The following is a 23698-nucleotide window of genomic DNA, read 5'->3' on the forward strand; positions in this document are numbered from 1 at the left end:
TGTTGTTTTTGGCCCTTTTCGATCATTATTTTTTTAACCTTAATCACAGATTTGGCTGGAGTTTCTGGGTAGTCACCAAAATAGTTATGAAGGCTGGCAGGTCGCTGCTAGCGTCTGTTTGGGTGAGCTGCGTCTCTTGGAGCTTGCTAGAGGCGCCCTTGTTGACAAAATTCCAGTCGAAGTTCTTCCATTCTGAAATTATTCTGGTTAAGGTTTTTTTTTAATTAGGGATAAATATCGGCAGGTTACAGCCAAATTAAGCTTTGGCGTCTGGTCCCCTTGATGTGTTTGTGGGAACGACTAGGCTCCTAGTCGGCTTTCCCAATGTTCTGAGTTTCACGCTTAGATTCAGTTCCCACGTTTGAATTATCACATTTATATTTAAAATTGTATATTAAGTTTCCTTCGATAATTTATTTTTCTAAACTATTACTGACGGCTCTAACATTGAAGTAATTCTTTATGGCATTTCATCTCTGAATAATGCTTATTTGTATATTTTATCAATTCCCCGTAGAACCTTACATGTCGTTATCATGTCTAGTCTACTTCCCCTCTTCTCTAGTGTTGCCAGGTACAATTCTCTCTAATAAAGTACAGTCTTCGTTGCTCAAAATCTTCTGTGCAGGAACGAGACTTGTTGCATATCTTTGAACCTTTTAGAGTGTTTATGTTTCTTCAGTAGAGAGCTCCATGCCTGGAGTTCATATTCAAAAAGTAAATCTCACATAGCTTGTGTATAAAACTTGGAAAGTACTTATTCCCCAATTTTCTGAAGACTACAGAAAAGTTAGTTCCTGGATTAAATTCTAATAGCAATTTTTTCAGAGCACTTTTGCAGTGTCAAGAACCGTTTGCCAGGCATCACAGCCCCTCTGTCTCCTGTCTCTTCTCATTGGTTTTGCATCGTCTGCATACGTTGATATTAAGAAGCCAATAACAAATATCAGATTGTGTGTACAGTATTATTTGTGCCAGCAAGATCAAGGTGTTAGCTTATGGTTAGCACCTTTCTGCCCGTTGGTTGTCTAATGTAGACACCCGACCTGTTTTTCGTCAATTATGTCGACGACATATCTCTATCTCTCTCAATCACACACTCATAAATGCCGGCCCCGTAAATACAATGCATCACTTAAAATGTAAAGCTGGTATCGGTGGTGATGGTGGTGATAGTGGCGGCGGCATTGGTGGTGGTAGTGGTGGTGATGGTGGCAGTGGTAGTGATGGTGGCAGTGGCGGTGCTGGTGGCGGGGATTGGTGGCAGTGGTGGTGATGGTGGCAGTGGTAGTGATGGTGGCAGTGGCGGTGCTGGTGGCGGGGATTGGTGGCAGTGGTGGTGCTGGTGGCGGGGATTGGTGGCAGTGGTGGTTTACGGTGGCCACCAACGTGTCCTCCCCAGCTGGCCTGAGCCACCTGCACCCACTCCCACAAAAATATCAGTGTGTTTCCCCCAAATACCAGGATCTGTGTTGACTCTGTATTTGCTACTTGTGCCCGCACGATCGAGCTTAGTTCTTGGACCCCGCCTTTCAAACCGTCAGTTGTCTAATGTATTGACTCCCGACGTATTTTTCTCTCCTGTATTTACTACACCTCTCTCTGTGGCATACAAATGGGCAGTTTCTTTCACCTGATACTTCGGTGCAAGGGGGGAGCCGGTCGGCCGAGCGGACAGCACGCTAGACTTGTGATCCTGTGGTCCCGGGTTCGATCCCGGACGCCGGCGAGAATTTCTTTCACCCTATGCCCCTGTTACCTAGCAGTAAAATAGGTACCTGGGAGTTAGTCAGCTGTCACGGGCTGCTTCCTGGGGGGTGGAGGCCTGGTCGAGGACCGGGCCGCGGGGACACTAAAAAAAAAGCCCCGAAATCATCTCAAGATAACCTCAAGATAACCACAAAGCAGCAAATAAGTACTCGAGTTAGTCAGCTGTTGTGGAATGATCCTGATGACATGTGGGTGGGTGTGTTTGAGTGGATGTGGGTGGGTCTGTGTAGGTGTGGCAATAACTCCCTGTTAACTCCTATTACAGACTTCTGGTTGAGCATCAACGCATCGTGGTGAGAGCGTGGTATAGGAAACACATTATCAAAGCCGCCCACTCTTTAGACTTATAATGTTTACCTAACGAACTGTGGCAATTTCTTGTGTGAAGTTGAGCTAAACAAGGCGAAGAAAGTGGCAGTCAGCGAGACACATGTCTGACGTGTCATGTTTAGTGTGAAGAATATCTGAATAATGTGCGAATTGTTGACCAGACCACACACTAGAAATTGAAGGGACGACGACGTTTCGGTCCGTCCTGGACCATTCTCAAGTCGATTGTGACTGGACAATCGACTTGAGAATGGTCCAGGACGGACCGAAACGTCGTCGTCCCTTCAATCTCTAGTGTGTGGTCTGGTCAACATACTTCAGCCACGTTATTGTGACTCATCGCCTGCAATGTGCGAATTATTCATTTCCAACATTGCTATATAAAATAAGATGATGGAGCATAAATAACAACTTTTCTCTTTAGTGGGAATACTACGAGTGCTATTGAATAACTCATCTCGTCTCTTATTCTTTAGTGTGAAGGTACAATCATTAAGATTCCACTAATCCAAAGAATTTGAGGAATAATAAAAAAGGTGGAAAGATAAAGATACGAGACATTTTTCTCACAACGGAAGACATATGTTGAAAAAGACACAGCTGTGAGGTAGTGCTGTGGGGAGTAGGGAGACAGGGAGGGAGAGAAGAGAAAGCGGAAGTAGGAAGGACAGGAACGGAAGGAAGGAAAAAGAGGGAGGGAGAGGAAGAAAGCACAAAAAAGGCAAAGGAAGAAGCCGTGGCACTTTAATGTGGGGGGGTATAGTAAATATCAGTGGAGGATGTCTGTCACGTGTGGCGTTTGGTTATGCCAGTGGAGTCTGCTAATGGAGTACTTCGAGGTACTGTATCAGCGGAGTATGACAGGGATGTATGACTGACAGACGTTAAGGGGGTATACTATGGACGTGTGCCAGTGATATATGATAACGGAATATTTCATCAGAGTAAACCAGTAAAGTAGTATGCTAGTGGATTGTGTCATTGAGGTTTAAACATTAGTTTTAGATGTAATGTAATGTACTTTCTCTCGCTGATCTGAGAGAGAGAGAGAGAGAGTTGATTCATTAACTACTTTTCAACGTTCTGTTCTGATATACAAACATATAAAGTAAGTTATTGAGAACTCACCCACAGGTGAAAATATATATATATATATATATATATATATATATATATATATATATATATATATATATATATATATATATATATATATATATATATATATATATATTACACGTGAGAAAAATAGAAAAGAGATTAAGTGGGAGGCGGGGAGGGAGGGAATATGAGAGACGGGCCTTGGTTGGGAGGTGGCCAGAAATTCTGCACCTATCCGAAAATAGCAGGTGACCGCCGCCCCCCTTTCCCCACCCCCCATTGCGGCCACTAGCCAGGCTGCCCCTCACCACTAGTGTAACCACTACTAGAACAACCACCACTAGCAACAACAACACCACAACAACCATCACTAAGGCTTGGAATATAGGAGACTGCTCAAGGGGGAAGAGTGACTGACGGAGGTGTGTGAGTAAATAAGATGTGGCAATGTAAACACAGATGTGACGACGTAAGCTAAAACGTAGCGACGTAAACTCAAATGTGAAGACATACACACACAAACTGACGATGTAAATTAACATCTAGCGACGTAAACTAACACCTAGCGACGTAAACTAACATATATAGCGATGTAAACTCAAATGCAACGACATACACACAAACTGACGACGTAAACTAACATCTAGCGACGTAAAGTCAAATGTAACGACATACACACAAACTGACGACGTAAACTAACATCTAGCGATGTAAAGTCAAATGTAACGACATACACACAAACGGACGACGTAAACTAACATCTAGCGATGTAAAGTCAAATGTAACGACATACACACAAACTGACGACGTAAATTATCTAGCGACATAAACTAACATGTAGCGACCTGAACTCAAATGTAAACTGACGACGTAAACACGGATATGGTGGTGCAAACGCAAAGATTGAAGTCTATACACAAATGTGGAAGTGAAGAAAATAACGCGGGAGATGTTAATTCCAAGTAATCCATATTCTCCGTCGAATATATTTTTCCATCAAAAGCCTCATCAGATGATCCGGTGGAGGCCGTCAACCCCTAGCCTAACCTAGCCTAGCCCCGCTGACCACACACCACTTGGTGATATCTCTCTTCCCTTGATTACTTCTCAGTGCTCTGCCTCTTCTTCTACTTCTTCTCCCTGACTTAATGTTAAGTTAAATGAGCAGTGTCCAGGCGAAATATGAAAGCACCACTAGCATCAAGATGGAACCAGTACTTCCTCTGCCTTCTGGCACCCAGACGGCATCAGTGTTCCGTCTGTTGTGTGGCACCCAGATGGATCCAGTACATATTTATTTATTTATATATACAAGAGTTTTTACATTCTTGTACAGCCACTAGCACCCATAGCGTTTCGGGAAAGTCCTAAATCCTAATTTTCACATACACACATCCCCAGGAAGCAGCCCGTAGCAGCTGTCTAACTCCTAGGTACCTATTTACTGCTAGTCTAAATTGTACATTTAAAAACATATTTCAACGAAATTACACTACTGCATCAAATATCAGACATTTTAATTTACGAATTTGTAAATGCAACTTTCTATTGCTCACTATCACACAGGACAGGAATGGATTAATAATAGATCCAGTTAAAAAATAAATCCCTCCCCTTCTTTCTTTTCTTCTACTCTTTCAACAAGCACAGTTGGATCAGGGACTGCGGCAACGTCGAAGCTGATAATAAAAACAGTTGCTAACGATACTGAGATAGACCGTGACGTACGCTGCTGCTATTATTAACATCTGCGTAAAACTACTATTTACTGATAAAAACATCGCTCTTGCCAACATCGTCGAGGGAGGAAATGGAGGAAGCGACATTATTATTATTATTAACATATTTATTGACAAATTGAATTACAATTTTGCCATTCAGTAGTAGAACAGCTCGCGACCCAACTCTGGTGTTTACCTTGTCAAGGGGGAAGTAGAAATAGCCTAACCTACTCTATCCTTTTGAGATGTATTTTCTTGTCTCAATAAACATACTTGAACTTGAATTTACCTTGTTGCTAACTCACAAACAGCGAAATGTCAACACAAAAAAAGTCAGGAATATTTTAGGTAAACATTGAGATAAGTACTTTCAAAACATATGCTAGGAATAGCTTGTTGTTGTTGTTTAAGATTCAGCTACTCGGAAGAAAACTTTCTAAATAGCACGGGCTATGGTGAGCCCGTAGCGGACTTACCTGGCACAGGAGCAGGGCTGTAACTGGAATAGCTTGTGGGGGGAAGGCTGAGAGGAATCACGGGTATTCAGAGTTCAGTGAGTCTGAACTCTCGTCCATGCTTCAAAATAATGTATACATATACACACACCTTATCCAGCATGTTTTCTAGTATATTATCTAGAAACTTTCTAGTATGTTTACTTCTGTAATGTTATTTGGTAAGAAAAGTTTAAACGTCATCAGTTGTGAGTACAAGCCCGTCCCATAAACAAAGGCCAAATGCTCGTTAATGCAGACGCCAAACCCCGTTTATAAATGAAAAACACTTTACACAAGACTCAGAAATGATGACGTACGAACATTTGTCAATCTCCATAGCAATTTTCTTAACAGTTGGAAAACTGTGAGACAAATCCCACACTTTAGACAAAATTTTACAACTGACTATTACAGCCTTCTAAAACAGTGTTAATTTACTAATTGACAACATATTCGTAGCTACTATTATATTTCTACATAGTACTTGCCAATTCGTAATCAATATTGTTCCATGTTTGACACCAGCAAATCCCGAGAGCTTTAATAGACTCACCTATCGTGAACCATGAACCTGTCCAGGTAACTTTATTACATCAACTGCCAAGCCACATCCCAGACGTACCGATCGTTCTATTGAAAATGGTTTGCTGAAGACACCATTGATACTTACGCTACTCCGACACTGTTTATAAAGCATATGGATCCAATCTATAAATTCTTGTGCCACTCCTACCCTATCCAATATTTCTAATACAAACTGAACATCAACACGGTCAAAAGCTTTCGACCAGTCGAGGTTTATCATGAAAGAACATTATTCTCAGACAATACATAACATCCCTAATTACATTATTACAATTGATTATGGATCTTCCAGGCACACCACAGAACTATTCCTTGGATATAATTTTATCCATTACAATCTTAAGTCTATTCGCCAACAATTTCGAAATTATTTTGTAATCCTGGTTGAGCAAGAAAAGTGGCCTCCAGTTTGTTAGAATATGCAAATCATCTTTTTTTGATAGCATACACATTAAGCAGAGGAATTATGGTGTCAAAAAAGGAAATCCTCGCATATAAAACATTACCATTATCATCCATTTCGGTATTAAGAACCTTTATGTGGGCCTGTTTAGCAATCAATATCATCGTACCACCTTTCAACAGGTTCGTAGGATTTATTAGAATTTCAAAGTAAACAAGCAGCACCTCAAGTTTCTTAACATCTTGTACATTGTGTTCTTACACTAAAAGCACATCCAATTTATGATATTTAAACATAAATATTAGTTGCAGCTGTTTGATTCTACAATTGAGCCCATTAATGTTTAGAGTAGCACAATTAAAATAAATAGGCTTCCAGAATGTAATTTTGAGGGAAAAGAAATTACTCTATAGTGAGCATTATCTCACTAGACACCGAATGTCATCTTTCCCTTTTCAAACTTTAAGTTAAATATTTTCCCTCACGGCTCAATTCTGTTCATGTTCCACAACATCCCACCACACATTATCGTTGTCATCTTTAACATGATCTACATAGTTTTTGCTACATAGCCTTCCCGGTTTGGTGCCTTCCTTTGATAATTACTTACTTATTTTAACATGATCACCACTCACCGGTTATACTGTGCCTTCGCTACTTTTCAGTAACTCCTCGTGACCTTGGACACGGTGAACTTCAAGGGCAACCACCTGGTCAAGTTTTTCGCAAACTTTTAATTTAGCAGCACAGTCCTTCATACGTTTCAAATCAATACTCTGGGTTAATTTTTTCCCACGTGTCTTCACATGACTGGTTACACAACCAGCTTTCACACGACCCTTACCCATTCTATCGGACCTTACAGAAGAGGGTGGAGCTACCCTCTGCACAGCTTCAGCATCGCAGCTCTGGGCAACTGCCGTGACTATGTTATGGCGTCCACATGTACATTGTCCTGACTTACCTCACCCTCACCAGGACGGATGACAGCAGTTATAGTGTCCTGAGCAGTGTCGCCTGCACCGTCCTTGTCTGCTTCACCTTTATCGTCCTGATCTAAGTCACCTGCACCGTTTTCACTCGCACTGGGAGACAATTCCAGAGACGTTTCACGAACAGTTTTGGGTTACTTCATCCACCCCTCCTGGGACTGCAGCACTTACCTCAGTGGGTTCATGTTCTGGTACACTGTTCTCCATTAATGACAGAAAGTCATGTTCACGAAAAATGTTAATACGTTCTGTTGTCTCCACCTGGCAGGCAGCAGCCAAGTGACCAGTACGCCCACACTTGAAACAAGTTTTCAGTTGTCCATTGTAGATAAATTTAATATATTGACCTGCTACGGACACTGATGAAGGGATATTACGGTGAAGTTTCATTTTCGCTGTTCTTGTACCATTGAAACATCCTTTTCCTATTCCACAAGTATATTTATTGAAATGAACATTGTCCACTTTTCCATATTGTTCAAGTATGCGAGTTCCATTCGACATTTCAAAGGGCTCATCCCTCACAGAAACATGTAAACATCTTGCTCAAATTAATCACTTGCACCGATCCTTTCCCATTAGGCAGACTGAGGTCATCATCATACTTCTTCAGAAACTAAGAAAACGTCACACTGTTTTCAAATTTCACCACCACTCTGTTTCCTGACAGTGGTTGGAAACCAAACAATTTCTCAATCTTGATCTGTACCACATCGAAGATCGTAGTGCAAACAAAACCATAATCAGTGAGTCCAACACACTCCTTCGGCTTAAGTCGAGGTGTGTATAGGAGCCCATGACAGCACATACACCACCCCAATATTGACCTCACAAGTGAGGCTACAGGCTAAATTAGCCAAACACGCCAGCCGGAGAGTGACGACAAACACGTCTGCTCAACACCACGTCCAGACTTAACTCCTATTTTTTTATTTGTTACCGCATTTGTTGCTGTGCTTTATGATTGTTCAATACGTTAGCTGTAGTTGCTTTTGTGCCGAGTTCGAAGCCACGTGCATTTTGCCGGTAAATAGCCTTACAGCCAGCCTCAGCGTGGTGCATGAGGTTCCTGTTGCTAGCTTCCTCAGGTGAAGAGACCTTGGACTGTCGTGAAAAATGTTATAATAAGTTATGTTACACCACCTAGGTAGAACATTATGGAACTACACCATTCGTTACCACATCTACGTCACTTATGTGATTTTCTAAAGTGTTTTTAATAGCACTACACGTGTCAGGGTAACATTAAACAAGCCTAACATTGTCACCAAGTGGCTCTTTTGCTACATACCGCAACACTAACACTAAAGAGCATTTATTAAAAGAAGGCTCTAAGCCATTCAGAATGGTTCTATGACAGAAACATGAATATAAGAGTGCCAAGACATCTCATCTTGACAACACCGTGGAATCAACGATTGAAATGAAAAATAAAATTAAATCTGTGTAACGTTTGTACAACACATGCTGTTGTGGTCAAAGTACAACTGAACGGAGCTTACCACAGTCATGGTGGCAGACGAAGGCGACGAGACAGTAGGAGAGATTAATAGTAATATGGGAGAAGAGGCTGCGCCCTAAGGGAGGTGTGTGTGTGTACGTGTGATAGGGGCGAGGGGGTTGAGCCCCTAGATGCAGTAAGGGTCAGCACGACATTGTGACTCGCTTTAGGCTCCACACTCCACAGCTACTTCCGCTGCTCTCCGCCTCTAGTCGTAGGTAAGAATCCCCAGGCACCTGCGAGAGGGGCAGCTGGTGTGGAAGAAGGGCTAGTGGTGGGGTGGACTACACACACACATACACAGACGCGCGCGGAGAGGCAAAGGCCGCCGATCACCAGCCATGGGCACACTGCCTGCCTCGGCCTGCCCCTCCTGCCGGCACCCGCACATCTTGCGTTTATATTTAGCATGAGCCCCCAGACTCAATCTTGGGGGACACCGCCCCCTATTATGTGGCAAGCCCATTCCTCTCATGTGGCAAGCCCATTCCTCTCATGTGGCAAGCCCATTCCTCTCATGTGGCAAGCCCATTCCTCTCATGTGGCAAGCCCATTCCTCTCATGTGGCAAGCCCATTCCTCTCATGTGGCAAGCCCATTCCTCTCATGTGGCAAGCCCATTCCTCTCATGTGGCAAGCCCATTCCTCTCATGTGGCAAGCCCATTCCTCTCATGTGGCAAGCCCATTCCTCTCATGTGGCAAGCCCGCCTATCTATGTGACAATTAAGCTAGTCATTCTAGCTTAATTGCAAGCCCCCCCCCCTTCACGAATGAGGCAAGAACGCCCTTAACACGTGGCAAGCCCAACTCTCCCATGTTACAAGTTCTATCCTCCTGGGCTGAACCCAGGAGGCCTGGGCGATGACCGGGCCGCTGGGACACTAAACCCCGAAACCATCACAAGGTAAGGTAATGGTCCCCGTGGTGTAGTGGTATGACACTCGCCTGGCGTTTCGCGAACGCTTTGTCCTGGGTTCGTATCCTGGCCGGCGAGGATTTACTAGGCGTCAATCGTTAACTGTAGCCTCTGTTTACCCAACAGTAAAATGGGGTACCTGGTTGTTAAACGATTTGGCGGGTCGTATTCCGGGGGACATATGATTAAGGACCTGCCCGAAACGCTGCCCATGCTAGTGGCTGTACAAGAATGTAAGAACTCTTGTATATATAGATAAATTTAAAAAACAAAGCTAAAAAAGTAACTCCCACTTGGTCCAGCCTGTCCCCCTCACAAATGGCAAGACCGTCTCTACGCATGTAATCGGGATTCCCCATGAAACCTGGTCAATGGTATTCCTGTTCAACCGGCTGAGAAATATGCCACCTTCGCATATATACATGGGACGATATATGCAGTCATACGTATATTGTTTCCTTGCCTTCATTGCCTAGTCTGGTCATAACGATTTCAATGCCATGCAGCTGGGTCTAGCTACCCTGGCACTTTACCTCATACTGAAACCCCTTCCTCTCACCCCCACTAATTCTTCCCCCTATCCCCACTTCCACGCTCACCCATTAGGGTATCTTGACCTATATTTAATTCATTCATTCATTCGCAGTCAACACTCATCAACAGCAGCTGGCGTACAGTGGTAGACGCAAAGCCTCCTGTAGGATGGACTTCGGGATACTCTACATCACCTCCAATTGAACCTCATTTAAAGACGATTAATGTGTTTCACCTGTAATCGACTATTGTTGAATTTGAACGAACTGTAAACTTTTCGTTTAATAGCAACACTATAAGACTATAAGACATAAGACCTAAACTAAGTCAACTTGGCCAAGGAGGCCTGATCGAGAACCGGGTCGCGAGGACGTTGAGCCCTGAAATCATCGCAAGGTAACTTAGCCTCTCTTAGTAATCCTAGGCCTAATTCGTACTATCTTTGGACTAATATAGGAATATGGGCTATAATATTTTGCCCGAAACGCTATGCGTATTAGTGGTTTTAGGTATTGTATGTACTAGCTCTATATATAAATCCAACATTATGTTTGTAACTCAACTATGTATGTACTTTTCCTGAATAAAAATGTATTATTATTTTTTAATATAATAGGCCTGGAAATTTTTAAGTTTGGTTTTTATCTTTATTTTTCCTGACTTAAATTGATAGTACAAAAAGTGGTATACTGGAGGTCCTTCACTACATATTGGTACTTTCGACCAAATTACTTTAAGTACTATAATTTCAGGAGGATGGGTTGAGTGACTTCCGTTTCATCCCTCGGTTCTCTCCCATAAGAAAACGGCAGAGGTACTGTGAGGTAACCGACAGTGATGCCAGATTGGGCTACAAATAGCGAATTGGGCTACTTTTGAGAGCCCCGCGCTCCCAAATTTTTAATTTCGCTACTTGCTACTTTTTGGGCTAATTTAGAAGTAAGATGTGCTAATTTGGGCTATTAAAGTTAAGAATGTACGATTGCGAGTTACATGAAAGTAACTAAGCTATAAATAATTATAATTAATAATAATTGTAAATATTAATTAATACTAAATAATATTATTTAATAAATTAGTCCCAATTCAATGCAGAGTTTTCTTCCAAGCACAGAAACTTGTTAATATAAATACAAGATAATAGATAGATCGATAAATAAATAGACAACTTTCACATATTGCACCAAGTAATGGCGAGAGGAAAAACCTAGACAGTATACATTACATTTGAAATTAATAATGGATGAATAGTAATAAATTGGTGTATGTTTGTATGTCCATTTAATGGCAGAATTTAGCCATTTTCTGTAAAAAACTTTTATATATCATATTAATTATAACAGTAATCGAAGAAAGTCATAATTTGTATATACAAGAGATGAAACAGAGAGCCATGAGCTAGAGCGATGTGCTGAGTCCATAAGGAGGCCGAGCTTCCAGAAATACCTTCCTGTGATTGGCTGTTGCCGGGAATACCAACACTCTTTTTATGAATAAAATTTAAACTAAGAAATAGGTCCTTGTGCACAACAACAAGGTTGTTGTGAAAAAGAACAACAATTTCTGTTTTGCACCTGACAGAAATCTCCATCTAACTGAATAATTTACTCGAATAAGAGGACAGAGCAGTGTATCATTATTTGTGTCACGGCAACGCCCAATAATAACGTCACAAGTTAGGTAGCCAGACCATTTTTATATAACATCTGTTATATCCTGCAATATTTAATTATCACTTTATTAACACTTTAAATAATTAACACTTCACTCTTTTGGGTAAATTAAAGTTAAAGCAGAATTCCATAAGCAGGACTGGTGGGCTGAACTAAGATGATTTACTATAAGTGGATGGCACCTATAGCTGATCCCTTCCTCTGATTGGCTGTTGTGTGAATGTCAACGTTTATATGAATAAAATGCAAAATAAGAAATACGTCCTTTTGCTCAATAACCTTGTTGTTGTACAAAAGAACAACAATTTCTGTTTTGTACAAGACAGAAATTTCCATCTTACTGAATAATGTAGACCAATAAGAGGACGGAGGCATTGTATCGCCGATATTATTTGTGTGAGGCAACTCCCACTGATGACGTCACAAGTCAGGTAGCCAGCCCATGTTTCTGTAACACTCGTTACATCCTGCAGTATTTAATTATCACTATATTAATACTTTTAAATACTTAACATTTCACTTTTTAGGTAGATTAAAGTTGAAGCAGAATGTCATAAGCAAGGATGGTGTGCTGAATAAAGATGATTTATTAAGTGGATGGAGCCTTTAGCTGATCCCTTCCTGTGATTGGCTGTTGTGTGAATGTCAACAAAGAGTTTCTACCAATGATATGCCATTTATTATGCACCTCATACCATCTGTGGGCGGAGCTTGGAACCTCCTACCCGAGCACAACAACCCGCCTTATGGGTTGCTGTTTGGCTATTTATAGTGCGTTGGAAAAAACTAGATGGCGTTAGTGGTATTTTGTGGGGTAATTTGTTATAAGTGTAATTTGATGTCAACAGATGGCGTAAGCTGTATCTTATGGCCACTATTGACCAGCAAGTTGATAGTGTTCTCTTCTGCCGACAGATGGCATCAGCTGTATTATTATTACTTCCGAATTCCCTTTTAAACACTGATCTACAAATCCCTTGGCTTATGATAAGGTTTTATACCATTTATGATAAGTATTAGATAACTGGAGTTCTGCAATTACTTTTATTTATCAACTGTTCAGGATATCATCATATAACGTCTGGTTAGGACGTACTGCTCTCGATTGATGAAGATTAAGCCACCCAAGACGTGGCACGGGCATGAATAGCCCGTAAATACTGCTCTCGTAATATTATTCAGGGGGGTGGGGGAACTATCAAGTGAAAGCGCCAAGCCATTACGACTATATAGCACTCGGAAGGTATCAGGATACGGATTTGAGATGGAACGGGGGAAAGGAATGGTGCCCAACCTCATGGGCGGTCGGGGATTGAACGCGGACCTGTAGGAAACGAGACCGTCGCTCTACCGTCCAGCCCAAGTGCTTAAGCGTAATATTATTAAAACAACAATTTATGCATATAATAACAGCATTTCACACTAAAAATACTTGGATATATTGAAATTTGGTAGTGAATTCTTACACTTTACTTCATCTAGATCCCTATACAAGCCGAACTGTCAGAGATACTTGTAGCCAAGTCTTATACGAGCTGTGACAACATCTGTTAGTCTACTTTGTTACTTGCCCATACACATGTTTTACTTCACACATTTACCTCTCCTAGCAATCCTAGGCCTAATTCGTACTATCTTTGGACTAATATAGGAATATGTGCTATAATAGGACTGGAAATTTTTAAGTTTGGTTTTTATCTTTATTTTTCTATACTTAAATTCATAGTACAAAAATTGGTTTACTGGAGGTTCTTCACTACATATTGGTACTTTCGACCAAATAATTACTTTAAGTACTATAATTTCAGGAGGATGCGTTGAATGATTTCTGTTTCATCCCTCGTTTCTCTCCCATAATCAAACGACAGAGGAGCTACTGTGAGGTAACTGACCAGCCCATTGTAAACATGAGATCTTGCTCTCGTGTTGACTGTGGGCTGGTTACATTCTCTCTTCCTCCCTCCTTGAGTTTGTAGTTACCTTGCATGTAACCAATGTCGTTACCCATTTTGTGTAATGAAGTTTTAAATAAAATAAAATGACAAAATATTCAATATATAGGGGGGTGGGAGGAGAAGTCTATGTGAGCGTACGCGGGTGTCCCTCAAGGCTTCCCCAGATGCTACATATCCTCTTCTTCGAGGCCGAGGGTCCCTACAAACGAAGCGTGAGGTGGTACCTCTATATAATATTTAGTATTTAAAAAAGTTACAGAATATATATTTATTGTAATAATAATTCATTGTGTCGGGGGACACGCAGCCAGTGTATATATATATATATATATGTCGTACCTAGTAGCCAGAACGCACTTCTCAGCCTACTATGCAAGGCCCGATTTGCCTAATAAGCCAAGTTTTCATGAATTAATGTTTTTTCGACTACCTAACCTAACTTTTTCGGGTACCTAACCTAACCTAACCTATAAAGATAGGTTAGGTTAGGTTAGGTAGGGTTGGTTAGGTTCGGTCATATATCTACGTTAATTTTAACTCCAATAAAAAAAATTGACCTCATACATAATGAAATGGGTAGTTTTATAATTTCATAAGAAAAAAATTAGAGAAAATATATTAATTCAGGAAAACTTGGCTTATTAGGCAAATCAGGCCTTGCATAGTAGGCTGAGAAGTGCGTTCTGGCTACTAGATACGACATAATATATATATATATATATGCAACAATGATCACAAAAACACTGATCCAAGTATGCAGAATAACCACATATGAAAAATAGAAAATGCTTAACGCGTTTTCGGCTAATTCGCCTTCATCAGTGATTCTACTTTGCTCTGATGAAGGCGAATTAGCCGAAAACGCGTTAAGCATTTTCTATTTTTTCATATGTGGTTATTCTGCATATATATATATATATATATATATATATATATATATATATATATATATATATATATATATATATATATATATATATATATATATACACACACACACACAACTTAGGTAATTCTAATGTTCGCCAGCGTCGCATATGCTGCTGATGTCACCCTTCCTATGTGTGTGCTTCTGGTGTTAGCGTTGGAAATGGTCTTACTATCCCTTCCGTGGTTTGATAGATTTTAAGCAAACACCAAATTAATGTATGTGAAGGTAGCCTCTTTCACACGCAGTTTTATTCTTGATGGGTTCTTACATTATAGCCCATCAATGTTACATTACAATAATATTGCATTAATTGTCCAATGGGGATATTAGATGAATTTATAGCTAGTTTTTTATCTACACTGTGTAATTTTTCATACAGAATGGGGTAGCAGCACATTGCTGTGTATACCCAATTTTGTTAATAATAATAAAAAATTACATTATTCAGCTCACAATATATAAAGAACAAATTATTATGCCTGTGGACATTTTCCTGCTTGCATTCATTTTCCTGTCTGTCTTCATTTATAAACATAAGTTATCCCATCACTATAATAACACAAGTTATTTAATAACAAGCATAACTTCTTTTGAATCAATCCCAATAAAGACAAGTTTCCTTTCACCATGAGTAAGCGGTGACCTCTCCTGCTTCTCTCAGGAATAACATTTTCACTTCGGCAGAGCTCATAATCTGTCCCCATTTCTCTTTCAGGTGCTAGTCATGTAATAGCTTAGCGCTTTCCTCTGAAAATTATATATTAATCACTTGCAGAAAAAAATCTAAACCTATCGTCCCTTCAAATTATATTTTATAAATAAACACTGAACTGGATTTTTTAAATGAAGTTTGGACCAAAAAATATATATAATGCCCAATTTTCCTCATGACCTACATTGAGCAGTGTATCACTTGGGTTTTACAGTAATATCCAGGGATTCATATCAGTGACAAAATAACACAGGACCCAGCTACACTTTCTACTCTCCAGCTGTAAGTTAACTTGTTACCAGCATTATCCTCACTTTAATAAGACTTTCTCAAAATCCTCAGATTAGGCAAAATTGTAATTAATTATCCTCACTTTAATAAGACGTTCTCAAAACTCAGATTAGGCAAATTGTAATTAATTATCCTCACTTTAATAAGACTTTCTCAAAATCCTCAGATTAGGCAAAATTGTAATTAATTAGCCTCACTTTAATAAGACTTTCTCAAAATCCTCAGATTAGGCAAAATTGTAATTAATTATCCTCACTCTAATAAGACTTTCTCAAAATCCTCAGATTAGGCAAAATTGTAATTAATTATCCTCACTTTAATAAAACTTTCTCAAAATCCTCAGATTAGGCAAAATTGTAATTAATAATCCTCACTTTAATAAGACTTTATCAAAATCCTCAGATTAGGCAAATTTGTAATTAATTACCCTCACTTTAATAAGACTTTCTTAAAATCGTCAGATTAGGCAAATTTGTAGTTAATTATCCTCACTTTAATAAAACTTTCTCAAATCCTCAGATTAGGCAAAATTGTAATTAATTATCCTCACTTTAATAAGATTTTCTCAAAATCCTCAGATTAGGCAAAATTGTAATTAATTTTGTCAATAAAGATATTAATAATAATAAACTTGTTCCGAAAAGAATGAAATATCCTAACTTGTTATTTTTTTCCGGGTCAGCATCGACAAGTCACCCGCTGGTAGGACCTGACTTTCACTGTTGCTCAATGCTTTCTTCATATCAAGTTTTGCATTAAGCTCGTGGCACCAGTCTCCACTGCTTGCGTTTCTCCCCTTATTTATTTTGCTAAAGTCATTCAGAGTTGATGGATTTCCCCTTGAGATAAATGGCATTACATATTCAGGGCTTACCCCATCAAATGTAATTTAGTTCATTTATTATGCACCCCATACCCATCTTGTGGGCAGTGCTTTTTTTTTTTTTGCAGGGATTGAAATTGAAATTGAAATAAGTTTATTGAGGTAAAATACACACAAAGGGATGAGGTAGCTCAAGCTATTCTCACTCCGTTCAGTACATCGTGTTAATATATACATAGACACACATCACAAACAATAAACATATTACCAAACATTCTAAGAGATAAACATATACATTTCCTCCTTTACACAAGTAGTATGGTAATTTTGCAGGGATATTCCTGCGCCGACCCTATTACTTGGGCGGAGTATGAGTATTTATGACTCGTGTATGGTCGCTTCAGTAAGATTTTGCCATATGTGTTTAACAACTTCTTCTGCTCTGTTGAATCTAAGTTGAAATCTTAATGGGTTTGCAGGTGATGAGTCACAATAACGTGGCTGAAGTATGTTAACCAGACCACACACTAGAAGTTGAAGGGACGACATCGTTTCGGTCCGTCCTGGACCATTCTCAAGTCGATGACTTGAGAATGGTCCAGGACGGACCGAAACGTCGTCGTCCCTTCAACTTCGAGTGTGTGGTCTGGTCAGTTAATGGGTTTGTAACTGTGCACTGTGTTATGGGCAGTGGTGAAAGGGTTACAGAGGCACATAATGGGCTCTGGGACTGAACCCCCACATTTCATTCACCTAAGTTGATACCCACTTTGTGAAATCGGCCCAGAGGCTTTCAGCGTCCACTCTCACCTGGGGCTCGTCGTGCTTTCACTTGGGCAGGTGATAAGAAAGGGTTTCTTTCTTAGACTTTCACTTGGAATTCTATAGACGCTCTTTCTTGGGGTTTGCCCAGCTTTACATTACACGTAAAAAAAAATAAACATTCAAGCGTGATGAGGATATCTAGGTATTCTAGTGCATTAGTTTGCCGAATATTTTTTTTTAGACGCCTAACAATGAATATCATGATGCTCTCTAAGCATGCTATTCTCACAAATAATCATTCATTAATTTTACTTTATGCATAATGTTACTGTTCTGGCTGAGCTCGAGTGAAGAGCCGTAAAATAATCAGGATGAGAAGCATATCAAGAATGATCATGAGAACTGTACAACTTGTCCTCCTACAAAGAGCATCGCTTTTCGCTCGTATGCGTTACATACGGCCAAAAATTGTCGTACTAGAAAATGGAAGTGGCTGGCGAAAGTGACTACTGTCCAGTTTTCTGTTTTGGGTCCTCTGGTAGGTTAGGAGAAGACACTTTAAACTAACCGTTTTCTTGACGTTGGGAAATCTTAGGAGGACGGGCTGCTTTGTTGCGTGATGTGGAAGCGAGCATTCAACCATATCTGCTTGATGGAGTTTTGGAAGTTTTTCTACTCCCCAAGCCCGTCCTGAAGACAGACCGGGCTTGGGGAGTTCGGCTTGTGAGAGTTTGGTCCACCAGGCTGTTGCTTGGATCGGCCCGCAGGCCCACATATCCACTACGGTTGGTCAGGCACTTCTTGAAGAAAATTATCTAGTTTTCTCTTGAAGATGTCCACAGTTGTTCTGGCAATATTTCTTATACTCACTGGGAGGATGTTGAACAACCGCGGACCTCTGATGTTTATACAGTGTTCTCTGACTGTGTCTATGGCACCCCTGCTCTTCACTGGCTCTATTCTGCATTTTGTTATTTTACTATGTATAGTTGGGACCTGGCCCTCCAGTATTTTCCATAGCTCGTATCTAGTCGCTGTTAATGACAACAATCTCTTATATCTGTTCTGTTTCACAACAGTGACAGCAAACTATTAGTCAATGACAAAGTACTTTTGTTCTTTAGTTTAAAGGATTTATACACAATAATGAAATAAATCCGCAGATTTCATTATATATGGAATTTATTCCTGACAGTGGAAGCCGGTCTAACTCCGGGCGCTGCAGTGTGGCAGCCGCCCCAGGAAAACCTCGCTGTAACGTGGCGCCTCGCGCCCAAGTACAGTATACAAGAGGAAAAAAGATCCTGAACCCGGCTTTACTATTGCAACAAGTGACTATTGCCAGCCTGCCTAACCTTCCCTCCCAAATATCTAAGTTAACATTTATAACCTGATATATATACTACTTTAAGTATGTTTAGATAAGAAGTTAGTAAGGAGATTGAGTGGTGTCATTCCGGTATATATCAGGGTCATGCCAACTGTGACTTCACACCTGGTAGAACCGGTTGGTGTTGGTAATTTACTGATGACGTGTCTTATAGGTCATCACTAGGCTACCTCGCTTTTCTCTCATATCTAGTTAACATGTAGGTATTATTTTTACTTCATTATGTAATACATTACTCATCTGTGGGTGGTGTACATGCCAAGAGCTGGGATATATATACCTAGGAAGGCTGAGATACAATACAAGAGGATCTACAGACTTAACAAATGATCTGATAAATGATTGCTGAAAGCCAACGCTGTGAAATGTAAATTACAATGATTGAGCAGCAGTAAAAAAAAGCTTGGGTATTAACAGATTTTTGTTGCTATGGTTAGCCTCCAGGAAAGAAAGCTAGTGTCTTTGGCACCTACCTATTCTCTAGGGACCTCCCCATTCCTTAGGTAGTCCCCCACCATCCCTTGGGCATCCCCATCCCTCTATATCCCTACATCAAATGCTAAATGATCTGTGCAGATGCCCAACAAAAACAGCAGGCGCGACATCCATGTTTGCCTGTTTGACTTTAGCTTATATATATATATATATATATATATATATATATATATATATATATATATATATATGTATATATATATATATATATATATATATATATATATATATGCGAACAAGCCTGAATGGTCCCCAGGACAATATGCAACTGAAAACTCACACCCCAGAAGTGACTCGAACCCATACTCCCAGATGCCACGCAACTGGTATGTACAAGACGCCTTAATCCACTTGACCATCACGACCGGACATAATGAGGTGATAGCCGAGGCTATTTGAACCACCCCACCGCCGGCACTCGGATAGTAATCTTGGGCATAGCATTTTACCAAATCACCTCATTCTTTGGGGCACACGTGAGGAACACAAATGCGAACAAGCCTGAATGGTCCCCAGGACAATATGCAACTGAAAACTCACACCCCAGAAGTGACTCGAACCCATACTCCCAGATGCCACGCAACTGGTATGTACAAGACGCCTTAATCCACTTGACCATCACGACCGGACATAATGAGGTGATAGCCGAGGCTATTTGAACCACCCCACCGCCGGCACTCGGATAGATATCTTGGGCATAGCATTTTACCAAATCACCTCATTCTTTGGGGCACACGTGAGGAACACAAATGCGAACAAGCCTGAATGGTCCCCAGGACAATATGCAACTGAAAACTCACACCCCAGAAGTGACTCGAACCCATACTCCCAGATGCCACGCAACTGGTATGTACAAGACGCCTTAATCCACTTGACCATCACGACCGGACATAATGAGGTGATAGCCGAGGCTATTTGAACCACCCCACCGCCGGCACTCGGATAGTAATCTTGGGCATAGCATTTTACCAAATCACCTCATTCTTTGGGGCACATGTGAGGAACACAAATGCGAACAAGCCTGAATGGTCCCCAGGACAATATGCAACTGAAAACTCACACCCCAGAAGTGACTCGAACCCATACTCCCAGATGCCACGCAACTGGTATGTACATGACGCCTTAATCCACTTGACCATCACGACCGGACATAATGAGGTGATAGCCGAGGCTATTTGAACCACCCCACCGCCGGCACTCGGATAGAAATCTTGGGCATAGCATTTTACCAAATCACCTCATTCTTTGGGGCACACGTGAGGAACACAAATGCGAACAAGCCTGAATGGTCCCCAGGACAATATGCAACTGAAAACTCACACCCCAGAAGTGACTCGAACCCATACTCCCAGATGCCACGCAACTGGTATGTACAAGACGCCTTAATCCACTTGACCATCACGACCGGACATAATGAGGTGATAGCCGAGGCTATTTGAACCACCCCACCGCCGGCACTCGGATAGTAATCTTGGGCATAGCATTTTACCAAATCACCTCATTCTTTGGGGCACACGTGAGGAACACAAATGCGAACAAGCCTTTGTCCGGTCGTGATGGTCAAGTGGATTAAGGCGTCTTGTACATACCAGTTGCGTGGCATCTGGGAGTATGGGTTCGAGTCACTTCTGGGGTGTGAGTTTTCAGTTGCATATTGTCCTGGGGACCATTCAGGCTTGTTCGCATTTGTGTTCCTCACGTGTGCCCCAAAGAATGAGGTGATTTGGTAAAATGCTATGCCCAAGATTACTATCCGAGTGCCGGCGGTGGGGTGGTTCAAATAGCCTCGGCTATCACCTCATTATGTCCGGTCGTGATGGTCAAGTGGATTAAGGCGTCTTGTACATACCAGTTGCGTGGCATCTGGGAGTATGGGTTCGAGTCACTTCTGGGGTGTGAGTTTTCAGTTGCATATTGTCCTGGGGACCATTCAGGCTTGTTCGCATTTGTGTTCCTCACGTGTGCCCCAAAGAATGAGGTGATTTGGTAAAATGCTATGCCCAAGATTACTATCCGAGTGCCGGCGGTGGGGTGGTTCAAATAGCCTCGGCTATCACCTCATTATGTCCGGTCGTGATGGTCAAGTGGATTAAGGCGTCTTGTACATACCAGTTGCGTGGCATCTGGGAGTATGGGTTCGAGTCACTTCTGGGGTGTGAGTTTTCAGTTGCATATTGTCCTGGGGACCATTCAGGCTTGTTCGCATTTGTGTTCCTCACGTGTGCCCCAAAGAATGAGGTGATTTGGTAAAATGCTATGCCCAAGATTACTATCCGAGTGCCGGCGGTGGGGTGGTTCAAATAGCCTCGGCTATCACCTCATTATGTCCGGTCGTGATGGTCAAGTGGATTAAGGCGTCTTGTACATACCAGTTGCGTGGCATCTGGGAGTATGGGTTCGAGTCACTTCTGGGGTGTGAGTTTTCAGTTGCATATTGTCCTGGGGACCATTCAGGCTTGTTCGCATTTGTGTTCCTCACGTGTGCCCCAAAGAATGAGGTGATTTGGTAAAATGCTATGCCCAAGATTACTATCCGAGTGCCGGCGGTGGGGTGGTTCAAATAGCCTCGGCTATCACCTCATTATGTCCGGTCGTGATGGTCAAGTGGATTAAGGCGTCTTGTACATACCAGTTGCGTGGCATCTGGGAGTATGGGTTCGAGTCACTTCTGGGGTGTGAGTTATATATATATATATATATATATATATATATATATATATATATTATATATATACATAAAAATTAGGCATACGTAAAAATATATAAAAAGATATTCATAAATTGAAGCAATGTGTAGAAGAAGTCATTTAAACAAAAAAATACATAATTTGGCTTAGACGATTCTATGGGATAGAATCGGCTACCAGCAATAATATGAAATACAGTAGATTGAGCAAAATTCACCATCTATATAGTGCAGAATTAGTTGTTTAATGATATCAGCTGCGAGTTTGGACCTAGTAAGGAAAGAGATTTGAGTCAGCAGTGACTAGGTTATCTTGAAATGATTTCGGGGCTTTAGTGTCCCCGCGGCCCGGTCCTCGACCAGGCCTCTACCCCCAGGAAGCAGCCCGTGACAGCTGACTAACACCCAGGTACGTATTTTACTGCTAGGTAACAGGGGCATAGGGTGAAAGAAACTCTGCCCATTGTTTCTCGCCGGCGCCCGGGATCGAACCCGGGACCACAGGATCACAAGTCCAGTGTGCTGTCCGCTCGGCCGACCGGCTCCTCAAAATAAATATTGTTGGGCTTGACTTGGAGACCGTCAGGACTCCGGCGGTCGTCCCCACAACCTGGCCACAACTCTTCCCTTGAGGTAATATTAAGAAAACAAGAGCGGTAAGAATAGATGTTTCCCATGGCCACAATATCCAAGAACAACGTCGAATTAAAGTCAAAAATATTGATTCAACGAAAATGTCGATTCAACGTTGAACCCACGCCACTAGGATATGGTACCCGCTGGGAAGCTGTTAGTTGACATTCATGGACAGGACGGGTGTGTGGGCGGTATAATTCCCGTTGTCCCATTAGGCCAACAACTGACCTTCTCTAGGATGCAACGTACAACAGTTGCTTATTATCAGGTAAAAAGTAAACGTGCCTAACCATTTCTGTCCTCAACCCGTCCTCGACTCCAAGGGCCAGATTCACGAAGCACTTACGAACCTGTACATCTTTTCTCAATCTTTGGCGGCTTTGTTTACAATAATTAAACAGGTAATGAGCTCCGAAGCACCAGGAGGCTGTTTATAACAGTAACAACAGTTGATTGGGAAGTTTTCATGTGTGTAAACTGTTTAATAAATGTAACCAAAGATGTCAAAGATTGAGGATAGATGTATAATTTCATAAGTACTTCCGTAACTGCTTCGTGAATCTACCCACAAGTCCATTACATCCAGCGGTCGACCCCACAGACGCATTCATAAATGTTTCATGCTGGTCATTCAAAACGGGAATGTTCTCAAATATATACTAATATTATAATATAATAGCATATTGTGCATATATAGGCATAGGTTAAGTTAGGTTAGGTGTTTGGGTTGGATTATTTGTATTTTTAGTACGTGGATGAAGCATTTATATTGTTGTGGTTCGAACAGAATTCGTCAGTACCGGAAGTGTTCGAACGTCATCAGTTGTGAGTCGTGTGTAAACCGTTTTTCATTCATAAACAGAGGGTTTGGTGGGTACATGGAATTACTTTTGGGTTTTTGGAGGACAGGCTGTTACAGCGTTGTGGTTCGAACAAAATTCGTCAGTGAAGCACTTGTTCCGGAAATGTCCGAACGTCATCAGTTGTGAGT

General features: G+C 41.2%; 1 protein-coding gene and 1 long non-coding RNA gene across 4 annotated transcripts in view; one reads left to right on the forward strand and one right to left on the reverse strand.

Moving 5' to 3' along the window:
• LOC138353681 (uncharacterized) overlaps nucleotides 1-23698 on the forward strand; it is a 310023-nt gene that overhangs the window by 185615 nt on the left and 100710 nt on the right. The gene's annotated exons all lie outside the window — the stretch shown is intronic.
• LOC123768127 (uncharacterized) overlaps nucleotides 1-23698 on the reverse strand; it is a 111958-nt gene that overhangs the window by 34786 nt on the left and 53474 nt on the right. For 2 of the 3 annotated variants that reach the window (XM_045758464.2, XM_045758463.2), the window contains exon 1: nucleotides 8902-9277. The exons of the other annotated variant lie outside the window; for it this stretch is intronic. In XM_045758464.2, coding sequence (XP_045614420.1) covers nucleotides 8902-8910 — 9 coding nt within the window. In that variant the 5' untranslated portion in view covers nucleotides 8911-9277. Of the gene's footprint in view, nucleotides 1-8901; nucleotides 9278-23698 lie in introns of those variants that run through there. 3 annotated transcript variants of the gene reach the window in all.

The sequence above is a fragment of the Procambarus clarkii genome, chromosome 59 (genome assembly GCF_040958095.1).
Source record: "Procambarus clarkii isolate CNS0578487 chromosome 59, FALCON_Pclarkii_2.0, whole genome shotgun sequence".
Taxonomy (NCBI): Eukaryota; Metazoa; Arthropoda; class Malacostraca; order Decapoda; family Cambaridae; genus Procambarus; species Procambarus clarkii.